General features: G+C 46.4%; 1 protein-coding gene across 1 annotated transcript in view; it reads right to left on the reverse strand.

The window, feature by feature from the left end:
- The window catches only part of LOC140363035 (protein kinase C zeta type-like), a 111,789-nt gene that overhangs the window by 59,315 nt on the left and 34,060 nt on the right, over positions 1-18,414 (reverse strand). The window contains exons 5-6 of the mRNA XM_072449349.1: positions 12,565-12,662; positions 3,221-3,307 (exon numbers count right to left, since the gene is read on the reverse strand). Coding sequence (XP_072305450.1) covers positions 3,221-3,307; positions 12,565-12,662 — 185 coding nt within the window. The remainder of the gene's footprint in view (positions 1-3,220; positions 3,308-12,564; positions 12,663-18,414) is intronic.

Below are 18,414 nucleotides of genomic sequence, written 5' to 3' on the forward strand. Positions count from 1 at the left end.
TGAATTAAATGTTTGATGTTTTGTAATTTTAAATGTCTTCTTTTGTTACACAACACAGGAAAGATAACCCAACGTGAGCTAAACAAAGCTGATGGACCATGGCCTTATTGGAAAACAGACTCACAAGCCAACATGGCTAACACTCCCGCACTCCGCCGACAAACCTAGCACTGGACCTGGAGTCTCCAGGCCCATCCCTATCGGAAGGTGGAGAGGACATGACTTTTCAACAGATTGCATAAAGTGCAGCGTGTCATTGAGAGCTGAGGTGAGAGCTGAGAACAGCAAAACTAGGAACTAATGCATGGAAGCCGACATAATGGGGCTCAAGGCAAGGGTAGGTGGCAGAGCATGCGCTGGTGAGAGGAGCAGCATATTTCAGACATTATGAATGAGTTACATGAGCTGAGAGCCAAGGTAGTGATACTACGAACAAGAATATGAAGTCCAGGTCCCACAGAAAGAATCTCAGACTGGTTCCGGAAGGAGAGTAGGGGGACATCATGGAAAGTTTCAAGAAGTTGATCCCAGAGCTCATTTGTGGGACTGGAGTTGCAGTCACCACAATTACCATTACGCGTCTTTCTGTTAAGTTTTGTTACATCTGTGAGATATTCAAGAGGAGACAACTATAGCATGGGTTTTTGTTCCCATCTGTTTTTTGGGGACTTTTGAAAAGTTTTATAACATTCGAAAATTAACAGAAGCAAAATCAATACAATCAACCCAATGGCATTGGAAATGTTAAATGAGTATCTACCTATCTTTTTTGCAACAGTGATTTCAAACAGAAATGCTAATAAACAAAGTTTTGAATTTGAAGACAAAGACGCCATACATGTACTGGTTAATGGAAGGTTTTCCTCTATTAAGATAAGATAAGGCCTCTCCAAACGAGCTGTAAAACAGCTGCAGTACATCCAGAACGCTGCTGCTCGGGTCCTGACTAGAACCAGGAAGTACCATCACATTAGTCCTGTTCTTAGGTCTCTGCACTGCCCCCTGTGGCTCAGAGAAGAGACTTTAAAGCAGCTCTGCTTGTGTACAAGTCTCTCCGTGGCCTATCACCAAAGTACATCTCAGACATGTTAGTGCCATATGAACCATCTCGGACTCTAAGGACCTCAGGGACCGGCCTCCTGCTGGTGCCCAGAGTCAGGACTAAACATGGACCGGCCTCCTGCTGGTGCCAGAGTCAGGACTAAACATGGACCGGCCTCCTGCTAGTGCCAGAGTCAGGACTAAACATGGACCGGCCTCCTGCTGGTGCCAGAGTCAGGACTAAACATGGACCGGCCTCCTGCTGGTGCCAGAGTTTTTTGTTTTTTTTAAGGACATAGCTTGGACGAACTAGATACAATGTTTTAAGTGTTTGCAGCAGAATATGCTAATTTTCAACACCTGTCCGTCAATGTTCAAATCTAAGATAAAAACTGTTTTGTTTAACTGTGTTTGACTGAAAGGATTCTTCCTTGCACTCTTCTCCTTTATGTCTTAAACTGTTTTGTGATTTTATTGTTAACTGGCAGACAGACATTTTAAACACTACAATACGGGTCTGGGACTATTTTGAGATAGTACCCTGCACCTTTAAATTGCATCCTCAAAATAGCACCTTTAAATGTATTACTATTTAAACGTGATTACAATTGAACATGTAAATAATTCTGCTGGACACAATAGCCCATTGTGCCATGTCCAAGAGCCTCAGAGCAGGAACCTGGGCAGAGGCTCAGAACACACGCTGGTCAGATGGTCAGTCGGCACTAAGGCCCCTGTAAAGTCCAGAAGTGCCTGGCGCACCTGCCCACTGGTCAAGAGCCAGTTTTAATACTAAAAGCTTTTGTCGAGTTTTGTCTGGGACAATTAGTTTAGCTAAAGCTAAATCTAGGGCGGGGCAGACGAGACTGGGTCTGTGGTTAAAGATACAAAGCACAACACATAAGATGGAGGCGCTGACCAGAGAGTCGTGGTAAAAGATACATATGCTCAGCACAGACGTGTGCAGAGGCAGATAGCACGCTGATGTCGGAAATAATCAATCTAAAAGTGATGTGTCCATCCCACAGATTCCTGTCACAATGGCAATGTCAAATAAATAGGGAAAGAGTGTCTGGAATGTTATGTGTGTGGTCTGTAATTTCTTTGTGATTTTAATGCATTTTTCCTGTTGTGTGAAGCACTTTGGATTGCCTTGTGTATGAAATGTGCTCTACAAATAACCCTGCCTTGCCTTGCCTTCTTTGGGGGTCCCAAACCGGCTGGGCAGATCACTGTGACCGAGCCCCCACCATTGAGTCTCTAAGTTCAAGCTGACACATCCATAAACAGTTGTTATTTGCATGTCTTCGTGGTTACGTAGTCTTTGCAACAAAAATAATGAAACAGTTCAATGTGATTTTGATGAAGAAAAGAGCTCTATATCAAACGTGAAAGTCTCTATTATCAATTGTGTGTTGATCAGCACCATGATCCAGCCCTGTTCTGCCCACACGCAAACATCTGTGGACTAGGAACGTAAAGATTATTAGATGAATCAATAATCGCGACATTTCAGAATAATTGTAAGAACTGAAAATGTCTTTTAAATTAAATGTACGGTCGAAAAAAACTCTAAATGCCTTACATTAATGTGATTCTGTAATTTAGAAAGTTACATTTCATAAAGCTGGACTCATACCTAAGGAATAAAGTGTCGGACAATGGGAATTAAAGAAAATTAAGAATTTCCTAGATTTTTTTGTTTTAGTGCAACGAATTGTGAATAAATGTTAAATATTTTAATTAAGTTTATTTCTGACAATAACTGTAACACTAGAATTGTTATTGATCATACATCCCTTGGGTGGACCCCATGTTGGCCTTGTGTGGACCTCTCAGTGAACCCTCTGTAGACATCTCTGCGGACCCCGTGTGGACTTCTGTGGGTACCATGTTTGGACCTCTGTTTGGACCGTATGTGGACCTCTTTGTGGAACTTTCTGGAGACCCCGTGTAGACCTTTGTGGGGACCATGTTTGGACCGTATGTGGACCTCTTTGTGGAACTTTCTGGAGACCCCGTGTAGACCTTTGTGGGGACCATGTTTGGACCGTATGTGGACCTCTTTGTGGAACTTTCTGGAGACCCCGTGTAGACCTTTGTGGGGACCATGTTTGGACCGTATGTGGACCTCTTTGTGGAACTTTCTGGAGACCCCGTGTAGACCTTGTGCTCATACCTGGCATGTTCCTCCGGGAGTTTCCTTTGTCGTTGCATATGGAACATCAGATCTCCTCCATTTACATATTCGATCACCAAAAACAACCTGCAGAGCACATGGGAGGAGAGGTCAGAGCACGGAGGAGGAGAGATCAGAGCACATGGGAGGAGAGGTCAGAGCACGGAGGAGGAGAGGTCAGAGCATGGAGGAGGAGAGGTCAGAGCACATGGGAGGAGAGGTCAGAGCACGGAGGAGGAGAGGTCAGAGCACGGAGGAGGAGAGGTCAGAGCACAGAGGAGGAGAGGTCAGAGAACGGAGGAGGAGAGGTCAGAGCACAGAAGAGGAGAGGTCAGTGCACAGAGGAGGAAAGGTCAGTGCACAGAAGAGGAAAGGTCAGAGCACAGAAGAGGAGAGGTGAGTGCACAGAAGAGGAGAGGTCAGAGCACAGAAGAGGAGAGGTCAGAGAACAGAGGAGAGGTCAGAGGACAGAGGAGGAGAGGTCAGAGCACAGAGGAGGAGAGGTCAGAGTACAGAGGACGAGAGGTCAGAGAACAGAGGAGAGGTCAGAGGACAGAGGAGGAGAGGTTAGAGCACAGAAGAGGACAGGTCAGAGCACAGAAGAGGAGAGGTCAGAGAACAGAGGAGAGGTCAGAGCACAGAGGAGGAGAGGTCAGTGCACAGAAGAGGAGAGGTCAGAGAACAGTGGAGGAGAGGTCAGAGCACAGAGGAGGAGAGGTCAGAGCACAGAGGAGGAGAGGTCAGTGCACAGAAGAGGAGAGGTCAGAGAACAGAGGAGGAGAGGTCAGAGCACATGGGAGGAGAGGTCAGAGAACGGAGGAGGAGAGGTCAGTGCACAGAGGAGGATTTCTTCTTTTAATTGTCTAGTTGATGTCTATTTGTATTTATTTAGAATTGTCCTCTCTGGTCATGTTCTGTGTTTGTTGTAGGGTTTATGTTTTATTTATATAAAAAAACTGCGGTCCTAAAACCTCTGCCAAAGAAGAAGAGTCTTGATGCTGCAGTCCTGAGTCATGACCGGCCCATCTCTACTCTGACATTTTGGGCCAAAGTCCTTGAAAAGGTTGTTTACAACAGCTCACAGATTTCCTCTTAATAAATAACTCAAACTTCCTGGTTCTGGTCAGGAAGGTCCATTATTACCCCCAGATTTTAAACTTGGTTTGTAGGTTTTAGAGCAAGACTCTGGAGGCGACGCTAACACTTCTTTGTTTCTGTGGAACAAAGACGATGATTTCAGTCTTGTCTGAGTTCAGCTGGAGAAAGTTGTTTTGCCTCCACACACTGATCTGTTGGATGCAGTGACAGAGTGAATCCACTGGTCCATATTCACCTGCGAGAGTGAAACATAGATCTGACTCGTCTGCATAATTGTGATAGGACACATTTTCACTGCGTATCAACTGACCTAACGGCAGCATGTAGAGGTTGAACAGAAGGGGACCCAGGACTGACCCTTGGGGCACCCCACAGGTCAAGGTCATGTGGTCTGAGACACAGCTGCCAATTTCAGCAAAGTCCTTCCTGTCTTCCAGATAGGACATTAACCAGTTTAGGGCGGGGCCAGTGATGCCCACTCAGTCCTCTAGTCTCTGTAAGAGGGTTCCATGATCGACAGTGTCAAAAGCAGCACTCAGATCTAACAGAATTGAAGGAATAATAGAGGATTTTTCGCCGATTTGAGAACTCAAGCGACTGTTAGTCACTTTTTGAAAAGTGTGCATGCGCACACTCGCCCCTGTGCAAAAGAACACAACAGCCTCACTGCTACACATGCGTTTGTTTATCAGCGCGACTGATCGCATCACATCTCTCATCTCCGCAGAATTCCGTTTCTTTTGAGCTCGAACACAGTCTTCCTCTGCCGTCCTTCAGCCTGTACACTGAAGGAACTCGTTAAACACACACCGACATATCAACCATGAATGCGTAGCCAGGGTAATGTGCTGCTATGATGGGAACGAGCCAGAACGAGGCTGCAGGTGTGCAGTAGGACAAAAGGGATGATTGATATGTGGGAGGATTTATCGGCTGGCCACGTCACGAGGAAATGAGACTCAGACTTGGCGCAAAAAAATCCTCCATAATTCCTTTAAGACAGAGGCTTTGCCCGTGTCAGTGTTCAGGCGGATGTCATTTGTCACCATGACAACAGCAGTCTCAGTGCTGTGATGAGGTCTAAAACCTGACTGAAAAACATCAAATGAGTTGTTTATTAAGTGGAAATCTGTGAGCTGTTGTAAACAATCTTTTCAAGGACTTTGGCCCAAAATGTCAGATTAGAGATGGGCCGGTCATGACTCAGGACTGCGGCATCAAGACTGCTCCATCAACCCAATGTCATCGGAAAAGATTGAATCCAATAATGTAAATGGCTGCTGAACCCAATCAAACAATTGAAATATTAACTAAAATGAGAAAACAAAAAAATGACACTATATATTTACAAGAAACACATTTAACCTTCTGCACACCTCGGGACAATTTAGGGTAATTAGGCCCGAGCGCCACAAGCTGGCGAGAGGCCTATTAATCTCGTAAGGCCGTGCGAAGCACGGCTGCAAAGGTGCGCACGCAGTGCGCACGAAATCGAGCGCGAAGCGCTCGCCCACTTCCAAACACTCACTAACGCACTCCTTCACTCATGCACGCCCCGTGCATACTAATTAGTAGTAGGAAAATGGAACATTACCGTTGTAAACGGGCGAAGCCCGTGCAAAAGTGCGCACTAAACGAGCACTTTACATTGCGCCCAAAAAAGGAACCAAAAATGCATTGAGATAGGAAATGACCCATTAAAAAATAATATTACGGCAACGCCGTCCACCCAACCAAATGCTTCTTAACCCTGAAAAAACCGAGGTCATTGTGCTTGGCCCTAAACATCTACGAGACTCTCTATCTGAGCAGATAGTCACACTGGACAATGTTAGTGTAGCCTCTAGTTCTACTGTAAGAAACCTTGGAGTCTTATTTGACCAGGAGCTCTCATTTAAAGCTCATATAAATCAAGCTTGTAAAACAGCCTATTTCCATTTGCGCAACATCGCCAAAATCCTGAAGAATCCTGCCTAAAAGTGATGCCGAAAAACTTATCCATGCATTTGTAACGACTAGATTAGACTACTGTAACTCCCTGCTTGCAGCGTGTCCTTAAAGCTCCATAAAAAGCTTTCAACTGGTTCAAAATGCAGCAGCAAGATTACTAACAGGAACAAAAAGAAGAGAGCACATTACGCCAGTGCTGAAGTCTCTTCACTGGCTCCCCGTCGAGTCTAGAATCAAATTCAAAATTCTACTCTTGACCTACAAAGCCATAAATGACATGGCCCCATCCTACCTCAAAGATGCTATAGAACCATATCATCCAAACAGAGCTCTTCGCTCTCAGAATGCTGGCCTTCTGGTGGTGCCAAGAGTCTCTAAAAGTACTGTAGGAGGTAGAGCGTTTAGCTACCAAGCTCCTGTGTTATGGAATCAGCTCCAGACTCATGTTAAATATGCTGACACAGTCTCTTCATTTAAGTCCAGGCTTAAAACGTTCCTCTTCGAAATTGCTTATGGTCAGACTAGTTAGGAACAGAAACATAAACCCACAGCTTCAGCTACGCTGCCCTAGGAGTACCTGTGCTGGGGGAAGTATGACAGCTTGAGCACTATCCTCTTCTTCTTCTGACTACTTATGCTATCAAACAATATTTATTTTTTGATTCCACTTGCAAACTGTTCACCGCCTTCTTTTCTTTCTCTCACTCCTGAGGACCTGTGGACCCAGATGCCCCTCCCCTGGTGAAGTGGTCCCTGCCCTGTGTGGACGGTCCCTCATCTGCCTGAAGAGTGGCTCCAGCTCGCCTCCGACGGTCCCTCATCTGCCTGAAGAGTGGGTCCAGCTCGCCTCCAACGGTCCCTCTTCGGCCTGAAGAGTGGGTCCAGCTCGCCTCTAGACGGTCCCTCTTCTGCCTGAAGAGTGGGTCCAGCTCGACTCAGACGGTCCCTCTTCTGCCTGAAGAGTGGGTCCAGCTCGCCTCCGACGGTCCCTCTTCTGCCTGAAGAGTGGGTCCAGCTCGACTCAGACGGTCCCTCTTCTGCCTGAAGAGTGGGTCCAGCTCCAGTCTCCTTGTGTCCGTCTGTCCGTCTGTGAGAGTCGGATCTCCCCTTCACTGGAACTCCTCCAGGTTTCTACGCTTTTTTCCCAAAGAGGTTTTTTTTGTAGTTTTTCCTGGCCGAGAAGGAGAGTCTAAGGACAGAGGACCCTGGGACATCGTCCCTCGCCACCACAGACATTGTCTGACTCCCTCGCCACCACAGACATTGTTGATTCATTTCTCCCTGTGGCCCTCAGAGGCAACTGTTGTTGTGATTTTGGGCCTTACAAAAATAAATTGATTTGATTTGATTTGATTTGATGTCGGCCATATTGGTTCAAAAATGGCTAAGCATGACTCGGGAGTTTTTCCAAACATCGTACTTTTATGAACTCCTCCCAGGGCGTAGGCTCTAAAAAGCTGAAATTTGGTGAAAATGCTACTGAGGAGTGGGACATCAAAAGTTATTCAAATGACATTGATACCTCTCACGGTCTCTGAGCGGCGAAGCCGCAAACTGTAGCTAGAATTTCAGAAATCTCCCAAATTTAACATTTCTGCCGTTTGCGCAGATAAAGTCCGAATTGCGTCAAATTACAATCAGTTGTTAAACTCTTTGCCCTAAACCTACTTGAAGTGAAATAAATTCATTTGGCGCCACAGCGCCCCCTACAGATTTTATATGGAGGTTAAATGTTTAGTTTTGCGAAATTATATGAAATTTGACACACAACTCAATTTTAGCATCCCCATCAAAAAAGTCAATGAGACCCATGTCATAATTGTTATGGTGTTGCCGTAACGATGACCGAAACCTTTCATGTTATTCCAATGGAGAAATCGCCAGAACATGTTTACACTTTAGACTTTCACAAACTCCTCCCAGGGCGTCAGCCCTATTAACCTGAAATTTGGTGAGACTCATCTTCAGGACCATCAAAAGTTATCCACATTTTCATTCAAAGAGTCACGGTGTCTGTGCGGCAAAGCTGCACATTTTGCCAAGAATTCAAAATAAAATAGCTTTTTGATGGTAAAACAAAGGGGAGAAGATGTGACAGCGTCACAGATTCAGCAGTAGGCGTAATAAAAGGACAATTGGGGCGCGTTAGCGCCCCCTCCTCTTGCGGCGTGGCGGCGGCGTGGCGAGGGCCGATCATTGCCGCTTGCGGCTATATTTTTTATTATTTTCTTTTTTTCTCTGGCTGTGTTGTGGTCAGTTCAATAAAACGTCCATAAATTTTATGATTCGAGTCAAATCTTAAAATGCCGGCATGTTTTTAATATGGAAGTGTCTACAGAGCCGCGAAACTACCATCTTATTTTGGGCCGCAACTCCTGAAACTGCTGCGCTATTTGACCGCGCCGGGTTAGGGTTAGGGTTAAGGTTAGGGTTAGGGTTAAGGTTAAGGTTAGGGTTAAGGTTAGGGTTAGGGTTAAGGTTAGGGTTAAGGTTAGGGTTAAGGTTAGGGTTATTAGACTGCTGGACTATTAGACCGCGCCGCGGCGCTGTAGCCACAGCCTTTTAATATAGTATATTATTATAATAAAGGAATATCTTATCTTTTTTAATCTTGCATGTTCAGTTCAAGAGCTTGAGCAAAAGTCTGTCGCCCATCGAGAGTCTCCATTTTTAAATGGCCATGAAATCTACATAGATGCATATATTTTTTAACTTTCAAAACTGAGATCTCTTCATCTACTTCTATTCTATGCATACATGTATACACTTTGCATATAATATGAATATTTTATAAGGCCATGTTGCTTTAAATGCACACCATGTAAACTATATACAAATACAAAGAGGAGCTAAAAAAAGAAAATAAACACTTGAGCTAAAAAATGTTTTTAGTGCATTAAAGTTATTCATAAACATATTTTGACTAAAACATTATAATAAGATAGAAACATGACCAAAAATTGTTTGATTGTGTTGGTCTGAAGAATTGTCTGTGAGTTGTGAGTCCTATGACTGCCCCCCTGTGGCCCCTGCCCCCCTGTGGCCCCTGTGGACCCACATAACTCTGCCCTGAGACCAGGGTCAAGTGAACCTCAAAGAACAACATTTATTTTCTTATTGGCCGTGACAGAGGCGGCTGATATTTTTTAAATGTGTGAAAGTGTAAATAAAGACTGCCCTGGTAATGTTCATGGCTCCATAATTAGTTTGGAATGAAATTATAATGAAATTTTCAATATAATATTGGGGCTCTTTACAATGGCCCAAAATCAAGACTTAAAATCAATGGTCCCCTAACAGATTCACTGACTCTTGAAAGAGGGGTGTGGCAGGGCTGTGCCTGGTCCCCTATCCTATTTGCTTTGTATTTGGAGCCACTGGCCCAGGATCAGACAATCAAAAACAATCTATGGCGTTACAATAATGGGACATAAAATTGCCATCAATGCAGATTATGTTCTATTATATTTGACCAAACCAGAAATGTCCATAACAAAAATTGGTCCAATGTCTGGATACAATTGGAATAATCCCATTCTGGCAACTCCCTTTGACCTTGAAAATTTGACTCTTATTACTTCTTTTCATCTGAAATCTGAGCGTGATGTAAGGCAGAATATGAAGCTCAATGGAAACATTTTGAGAGTTGTGCCAGAGGTTCCTGTACAGGCCTTACTGACAGATGACAGACAGTTGGGTCATTTGGAGGGGCTGGAGAATACTTGGATTGAACTCATCATAATATAAAACCTCAATTTTATCGATTGCATCGTGTGCCAGTGGATCTGACCACTCCACCAGAACTGTATTCAAACCGCCGACATTCGGATCAGAAGACGAGCAGTCTCCCACTGAGCTACACCTCTGGTGATTCAGTGCAACATAAAACAACTAGATCATTTGCAATGGCTGAAGCCATTGCTAGAGCGCCTCTCTCTCTCTCTCTCTCTCTCTCTCTCTCTCTCTCTCTCTCTCTCTCTCTCTCTCTCTCTCTCTCTCTCTCTCTCTCTCTCTCTCTCTCTCTCTCTCTCTCTCTCTCTCTCTCTCTCTCTCTCTCTCTCTCTCTCTCTCTCTCTCTCTCTCTCTCTCTCTCTCTCTCTCTCTCTCTCTCTCTCTCTCTCTCTCTCTCTCTCTCTCTCTCTCTCTCTCTCTCTCTCTCTCTCTCTCTCTCTCTCTCTCGCTCGCTCGACTGGCTCAGTCACTCAGTCTAAAGAATAAACCCTTAAGAATAAAGCCTAAAGAATTACGCAGACATAATGCCCCATTTATTTCACTGAGGAAAAAGTACTTACTTATACAGTGATCTCGCTATAACGCGGTTCACTTTTCGCGGACTCACCAGGGTGACACCGCTTGCCAAATTGAAGTTTGCGAGGCCGGTGAGAGCGCGCGCGTGAGAGGCTGGTGAGAGTGCGCGTGTGAGCTGCGGGAGACGGCGGTGAGAGTACAGTACAAACGTTTATGCAGTACTTTTATTTGTTAAACAAATGCTTGGGCCTGTAAAAAGGTTTTGTTCCTTGCTTTCAATGTTTTATGGAGTATTTCATTGTATAATAACTGTAAAAAAATAAAGGTTTCTACTTCGCGGATTTCGACTCCCGCGGGTTCGGGTTCTTCTTGGAACGCAACCCCCGCGATAGACGAGGGATCACTGTACTTTTGAAAATTCGGCAAAAAGTACAAGTTGTTCGAATGTCAAAAGTAATAGCACACGTAATACTGTGAAAGCGATCGTAATGAGGTGTAACTTGTTGAAATCGATAGCGTTAAGGAGCGTTAAGGAGTTGAAACTGGCAAAATGGAAAATCATGGAAAATATGATAAATTGTAGAACATATAGTGTCTGCGTGACAGACAATTATGCACATGCATTAAAGAAAAACTGTTTAAATCTATTATAGGGTGAAAATAAAAATAGGCTTACTATGTACACAACATTTACAGTTAAATTTACAGATGTTGTGCAGAAAGTGAACAGTGCAGTAAGTGATTAAATTATAGTTAAAGTGATAAGTGTTAGGAAGTGTTCATGAGTCCAACTGCAGAGGGAAAGAAACTATTGCAGGAGGTTCTGGTCTGGACTGGATCGTCCATCACCCAAGCTGAAGTCACTGAGGTTGTTCTCAAACTCCTCGGTGCTCCGGGGGTGGACGAGATCCGCCCTGAGTACCTAAAGTCTCTGGATCTTGTAGGACTGTCTTGGCTGACACGTCTCTGCAACATCACGTGGCGGTCGGGGACAGTGCCTCTGGACTGGCAGACCGGGGTGGTGGTCCCTCTATTCAAGAAGGGGGACCGGAGGGTGTGTTCCAACTACAGAGGGATCACACTCCTCAGCCTCCCATAGGGTCTATTCCAGGTCCTGGAGAGGAGAATCCGACCGATAGTCGAACCTCGGCTTCAGGAGGAGCAGAGTGGTTTTGGTCCTGGTCGTGGAACACTGGACCAGCTCTAGACTCTCCATCGGGTGCTCGAGGGTTCATGGGAGTTTACCCAACCAGTCCACATGTGCTTTGTGGATCGAGAGAAGGCTTTCGACCGTGTCCCAAGGGGTGTCCTTTGGGCGGTGCTCCGGGAGTACGGGGTCCGGGGCCCTTTGCTCAGGGCTGTCCGGTCCCTGTATAACCGGAGCAGGAGCTGTGTTCATAGCCAGCAGTAAGTCAGACCTGTTCCCAGTGCATGTTGGACTCCTCAGGGCTGCGCTTTGTCACCGGTTCTGTTCATAGTTTTTATGGACAGAATTTCTAGGTGCAGTCAGAGGTCGGAAGGTGCGGCTGCAGTGATGCAGTCGCTGCATCGACTGTTGTGGTAAAGAAGGAGCTGAGTCGAAAGGCAAAGCTCTCGATTTACCGGTCAATCTACGTTCTACCTTCACTTATGGTCAGGAACTTTGGGTAATGACCGAAAGGATATATATATATCTATATATATATATATATATATAGAGAGAGAGAGAGAGGTCCGAGCCCAGAGAACGAGCAGAGGTCAGATCGCAGGGAAAGAGCAGAGGTCAGAGTGCAGAAGAGGATTAGAGTTGAGTGCACAGAGGAGGAGTAGAGAGCAGAGATGAGGTTTACCTTAAATACATATAAAAATGGATGTGGTGTTTGATGCTCATGCTATTGATGATCTGTTAGTCCAGAAAGATTTGACCTATAACATTTAGACCATTTAACCACATTAGGTCAAAGCCTCATTAAAATTAGTTGTTGAGCGTGTAGACTTTTTGATGTTTTATCATTCAATGAATGAATGAATGAATGAATGAATGAATGGAGGTCAGAGGTGAAGCTTACCTGCTCGGCGTCTGGAAGCAGGAGTGCAGTCCCACCAGGAATGGGTTTGTGGAGGCCTGCTCAAACACATGCTTCTCTGTCTGCACCCAGTCAATGTCCTGCACAGACAGCAGAGGACAGTCAAATTCATTCATTCCCCTCTTTACAGGCACCACTGGCACCTGAAACATGTCGATAAAAACATAAGTATTTGAACACTTAAGTAATGTAAGTGTATGTTATCGCTGCAAATAAGAATTTGAACACTAGTCAATAAGCAAGAATTCCCTGTCTAAAAGACATGTTAGTCTGCCTTTAAAGCCCACCTCTGCTCCACTTAGTAGCATCTGCAGAAAGACCCCCGTCCGCTCCACAATCACTCCAACTACTGCCATGGGCAAGGCAAAAGAGCTGGCAAAAGACACCAGAGATAAAGTTGTAGACCTCCACAAGGCTGGACTACAGGGCAATTGGCACACAGTTTGGTGAAAAAATATTAACTGTTGGAGCAACTTCTCGATGTAATGATCCCTCATTCGTCCAGGAGTGGTCCATTGTAGAAAAAGATTCAGTTTTAGTCATCTGGACTCTGTTTTTAGACAAAACTAAACATTTCGGCTGTCATTCTCAATCTGTGAATTGGGTCTGGAAACTCAGATATTTATCCTTTAAGCCGATTGAGAATGACTCTTGGATGGGAGTCAACACTTTTTGACTCAAAACAGAGACCAGAAGACGACAACTGTTTTCTACAGTAACTGTTAAAAAATGGAAGAGGCTAAAGATGATGTCACTCTCCCTCAGGCTGGGGCTCCATGTAAGATCTCACCCCGTGGGGTCTCAATGATGATAAGAAAGGTGAAGAATCAGCCCAGAACTATGGGAGGAGCAGGTCAATAACCTGAAGAGCTGGGACCACAGTTTCAAAGGTTACTATGGTAACACACTACGCTGTCATGGTTTAAAATCATGCATCGCACAGAATGTTCCCCTGTTTAAGTCAGCACATGTCCAGACCTGACTGAAGTTTGACCATGACCATCTGGATGATACAGAGGATCATGGGAGAAAGTCATGTGGTCAGATGAGACCAACATCTAACTTTTTATATAAACTCCAGCAACCACCTCCTTCCCTCTGTCAGAACATTGAAGATGGGGCGTGGCTGGGTGTCCCAACGTGACAATGACCTGAAGCACCCAGCCAGGAGAACCAAGGAGTAGCTCCTTAAGAAGCATATCAAGGTTCTTGAGTGGCCGAGCCAGTATCCAGACCTAAATCCAATGGAAAATCTTTGGAGCTGAAACTCTGTTTTTCAGCAACAGCCCTGAACCTGACAGATCTAGAGAAGATCTGAGGAGGAGTGGCCAAAATCCTGCTGCAGTGTGTGCAAACCTGGTCAAGAACTACAGGAAACGTTTGACCTCTGTAACTGCCAACAAAGGCTTCTGTACCAAATGTTAACACCAAATAGTATTTGCAGCAATAACAATGTCTAATACATATAAATGATCCAAAAATCATACTTCACTAGCAAGGACCACGCCACAACAATGAAATACGAAAGAATGTTTATTGATAAGTCATGATGGGTCGATGAGAGATCGATGAGAGATCGATATAAGAGAGATTGATATGAGAGAGATCGATATGAGGTAGGACGATATGAGGGAGGTCGATATGAGGGAGGTCGATATGAGGGGGATCGATGAGAGAGCTCGATGAGAGAGCTCGATGAGAGAGCTCGAAGAGATGAGAGAGAGATCGATGAGATGAGAGAGAGATCGATGAGATGAGAGAGATCAATGAGATGAGAGAGAGATCGATGAGATGAGAGAGAGATCAATGAGATGAGAGAGAGATCGATGAGATGGCTGGGTAGAGACTCAGGGTGGGGGCTCTGTCTCGGGTAATCAGCCCAGCCGATTCAGAGCCCCCAAAATGATTTAAATGAAGGAAGTTGATCTGGATCTTGACGTAAGCCTGGCTGAAAATAATGTTACGAGTGGCACGGGGGAAGAGGAGCTGGAAAGCCAAGCACTCTTGAAGAGTAGCTGGATGAAATCGTAACCAGTCCGTCCGTTACTGAGACAAAGGTTAATTCTGGTACATTTGAATAGTGTTTTAGCGTTTGTGGTCGTTGACGGAAGCAGATGGAGAATAAGATGCAAGAGTGATAGGATTGAACGGACAGTCGATAGAACTGGATTTATGGTGGAGTCTCCATGCTCCGGAGTGGAGAGCGAAATGTTTGCATGGATTTAGGAGTTGACGAGCTGCGGGTAGCAAAGAAGTCAATATGAGCGATGAATGAGGGAACTTAATTGAGATGAATGAGATTGAGAATGAGAGGAATGAAAGATATGAGGGTAGTAGTATTGAGGAGTAGGAATTGAAGCGATCGTAGAGCAATGCAGGAGACGGATTGATAGAGGGGAATAGACTGAGTATTATGAGTTGCGCATAGTAAGATATCCCTTATTGATCTACGAGAGGTGTTGAATAAGCCTTCCGACTGATCAAACCCCCAAAATGTCCAGAACGATTGTGGGGTATAATTCTGGGATTATGTGAATGCTTGGTAGAGGAGACTAAGCGCCTGAGGACCGTGTAGTACGCACGGCAGCTGGAATGGGTTGGAAGGGGCCGGAGCGCTCCGAGCGGTCTCCAATGCACCAACCGATGCACGGTGGATATGGTGCACGTTGAGATGTTTCTTCTGAAAAGAAGGAGGGAACGTGAGCTGGATGAGCATCCCGGTGACTGGTGACTGTTCCGGAGAGAGACTGCTTCCCGGTGCCCGATGAGACCCTGGTGAGGACGCAGAAAAGCTTGAGTGGGATGTGGGATGAATGGGGAAGGGGTCGAATGGTTTGGATGAATGGGGAAGGGGAGGGGGGGGGGAATAGTGCGGGATGAGTGATTAAGGGATTAAGAATCGAAAGATCGAGTGGAGAACGGACTCTGTGCGAGCAAAGGGTCGAAGGAGAGACTGTTGAGAACCAGAGGGGCGTATCCCGGTGGCTCTGTGGTAGACGTCCCTGTGCCCGGTGGCTCAGAGAGAGGCTCTGCGAAAGGAATACATGGATTGGGGCGAGCATGAGGACGCTGCCGTGGGTCGGGGCGAGAGCGTGGGCGCGGCTGCTGGTGAGATTCGTGCTTGGAGTGAACATGTTGCCGGCGGGGCTCTTAGCGAGCATGTGGCTGCGGGCGGGGCTCTGAGCGAGCGTGTGGCTGCGGGCGGGGCTCTGAGGATGCGGAAAAGCTTGAGTGGGATGTGGGATGAATGTGGAAGGGGAGGGGGGGAATAGAGCGGGATGAGTGATGAAGGGAGGGATGAATGGCTGCTCTGGGGCGAGCGTGGCTGCTCTGCTCTAGGGCGAGCGAGGATGCTCTGGGGCGAGCGAGGATGCTCTGGGTCGAGCGAGGATGCCTCTGGGGCGAGCGAGGATGCTCTGGATGCTCTGGGGCAAGCGTGGATGCTCTGGATGCTCTGGGGCGAGCATGGATGCTCTGGATGCTCTGGGGCGAGCGTGGATGCCTCTGGGGCGAGCGAGGATGCTCTGGATGCTCTGGGGCGAGCGTGGATGCTCTGGATGCTCTGGGACAAGCATGGATGCTCTGGATGCTCTGGGGCGAGCGTGGATGCTCTGGGGCGAGCGTGGATGCTCTGGGGCGAGCGTGGATGCTCTGGGGAGAGCGTGGATGCTCTGGGGAGAGCGTGGATGCTCTGGGGCGAGCGTGCTGCCGGCGGGTTCTGAGTGGGCTGTAGTTGTAACTGAGCTGTAAGTTGTGGCATGTGGGTTGGCTGAGGGCTGTAGCTGAGAGTAGTAGCTCGGAGCTGTAACTGAGCTGTTGAGCTATTGAGCTGTAGCTGTAAGTTGAGCTGTTGAGCTATTGAGCTGTAGCTGTAAGTTGAGCTATTGAGCTGTAGCTGTAAGTTGAGCTTTTGAGCTGTGAGCTGTAGCTGTAAGTTGAGCTATTGAGCTGTGAGCTGTAGCTGTAAGTTGAGCTATTGTGCTGTGAGCTGTAGCTGTAAGTTGAGCTATTGAGCTGTGAGTTGAGCTATTGAGCTGTGAGCTGTGCGTTGAGCTGAGAGATGCGAGTTGCGTTGAGCTGTGCGTTGAGCTGTGCGTTGAGCTGCGCGTTGAGGCTGCGCGTTGAGGCTGCGCGTTGAGCTGCAAGGCGAACATGGTAAGATGAGGTAGCATGAAAAGCCAGAGCTGGGGATTTTTTTTTTCTTTGTTTACTTAAGGTAATATGCGAATGAGAAGATGAGAACCTGCCGTAATGCTAGAAACAGAATCTTAGAAGATACCTGTGGCTAACATGTGGTGGCGAAGCCAGACAGCTGAATGTGACATGAAAGTAATTTAGTGGAAGCATGAATTGTGAGCCTACGAGGTGTGAAGGTTGCATGAGAAAAGAAAAGGAAGCTTGAGAGTTCATGTGAGAAGAGTAGGAACGATGAACAGCATGAACAGAGGGCTAAAGAAAGGTTAGCTTAAGCCAGAATGATAGTGGATGGTAAAGAGCCAGCGCAGAGAAGATGGTACATTGATGGTACATGCAGTAAAATGTAGGTACAGAGGAGGGATAGAGGAAAGCATGTTGAGGGAGTCGAGTGCAGCTGCAGCAAAGGTGATGAGAATTGATGAAAGATTGAGAAAAGAGGGAGCGTTTGAACTCAACATTGTTAAGACAAGCTGGGACATTGCCGAGTCCCTATGAACGTTGTTTAATCTGGCTTTAAATTGAGTTGTACAACCTGGCTCCCGCCACCAGGGGGAGCTGAGAGGTCGAGCTGCCGCCCGTGGAGCAATGGTGACGTCATCGACTGCGCGCCTCCGGACGGACGTGGAACCAGGAAGTGAGGCTGACGAAAACATGGATATTTATTGACGTAGCGTCTGAAAGAAATGTCCGCCGGCTTCTGCCCGGTGCGCCTGCTGCAGTACGGTCTCTGGTGTCCACCTGAGTGGAGACGCGCGCCTGGGCGCAGCACGCGGAGTGACGCACGGAGCGCGCCGGCCGGCGCGGGAGCCGTGCCCCGCTCCGGAAGCTCGGATAACGCTCGGTTAAAATGAGGGGCAGAGAGCGAGAAGGAGAGGGCGTTGGTCCAGGCCGTTCCTTTCGAGTGGAGGTCGGTGTTCTGTGTGTGTGGACGCCCGGAGGTGACATGGAGTGTCCCGGAGGTGGGGTCCGTGAGAGACGCAGGTGCGGAGGAGCTGATGATGTTTGGAGCTGTGGAATCACGCTGGGTGAGTCCTGGGGAACTGACCGACTGAATGTTTCAGACTGAATTGTTCGGATTGGGAACGGATCAGAATCTGAGGAAATGGCTCATGGTTGGTTTGAATGAACGCGCTGTACTGAGTGTCTCTCTGTCGAGAGAGCAGAGACAACAAGAGATGCTGGGATTGGCCTTTGCATATATAGGCCTTCTGGGTAATAAGAGGCGTGGTTAAAGAGTGGAGGTGTGGTTGCTGGGGAGGTAAGAGGTTGAGGCGTGGTCCTGCTCCCGAATCTAAGTTAGCGATTACATCTCCAACTACACAATGTGATTTCTGGATTTTCCTTTTTTAGATTCTGTCTCAACCTGCGATGAAACTTTCAAACCCCTTCATCATTTCTATGTAAGGTTGTACCCTGTGTATAACCTTACAAAAGTTAAGTTGATAAATCATTGCCAGACTAGTTCTGAGCACTTAACCCAGATGACAAGGAGGAAAAGTTGAAATCAACTTCAAACTGATACTCTTACTGTAAAGAATATATTTTTTCTGTAAAACCTCAGTTGTGGACGTAGTATATGTGTCTGTTTTCTGATAGATTTAATGTTTAATGTATTGTAATGTCAACTAGTCTGTT

This window comes from Eucyclogobius newberryi, unplaced genomic scaffold, assembly GCF_026437365.1.
Source record: "Eucyclogobius newberryi isolate DKJ021-1_F unplaced genomic scaffold, fEucNew1.0.hap1 SCAF_17, whole genome shotgun sequence".
Lineage (NCBI taxonomy): Eukaryota > Metazoa > Chordata > Actinopteri > Gobiiformes > Gobiidae > Eucyclogobius > Eucyclogobius newberryi.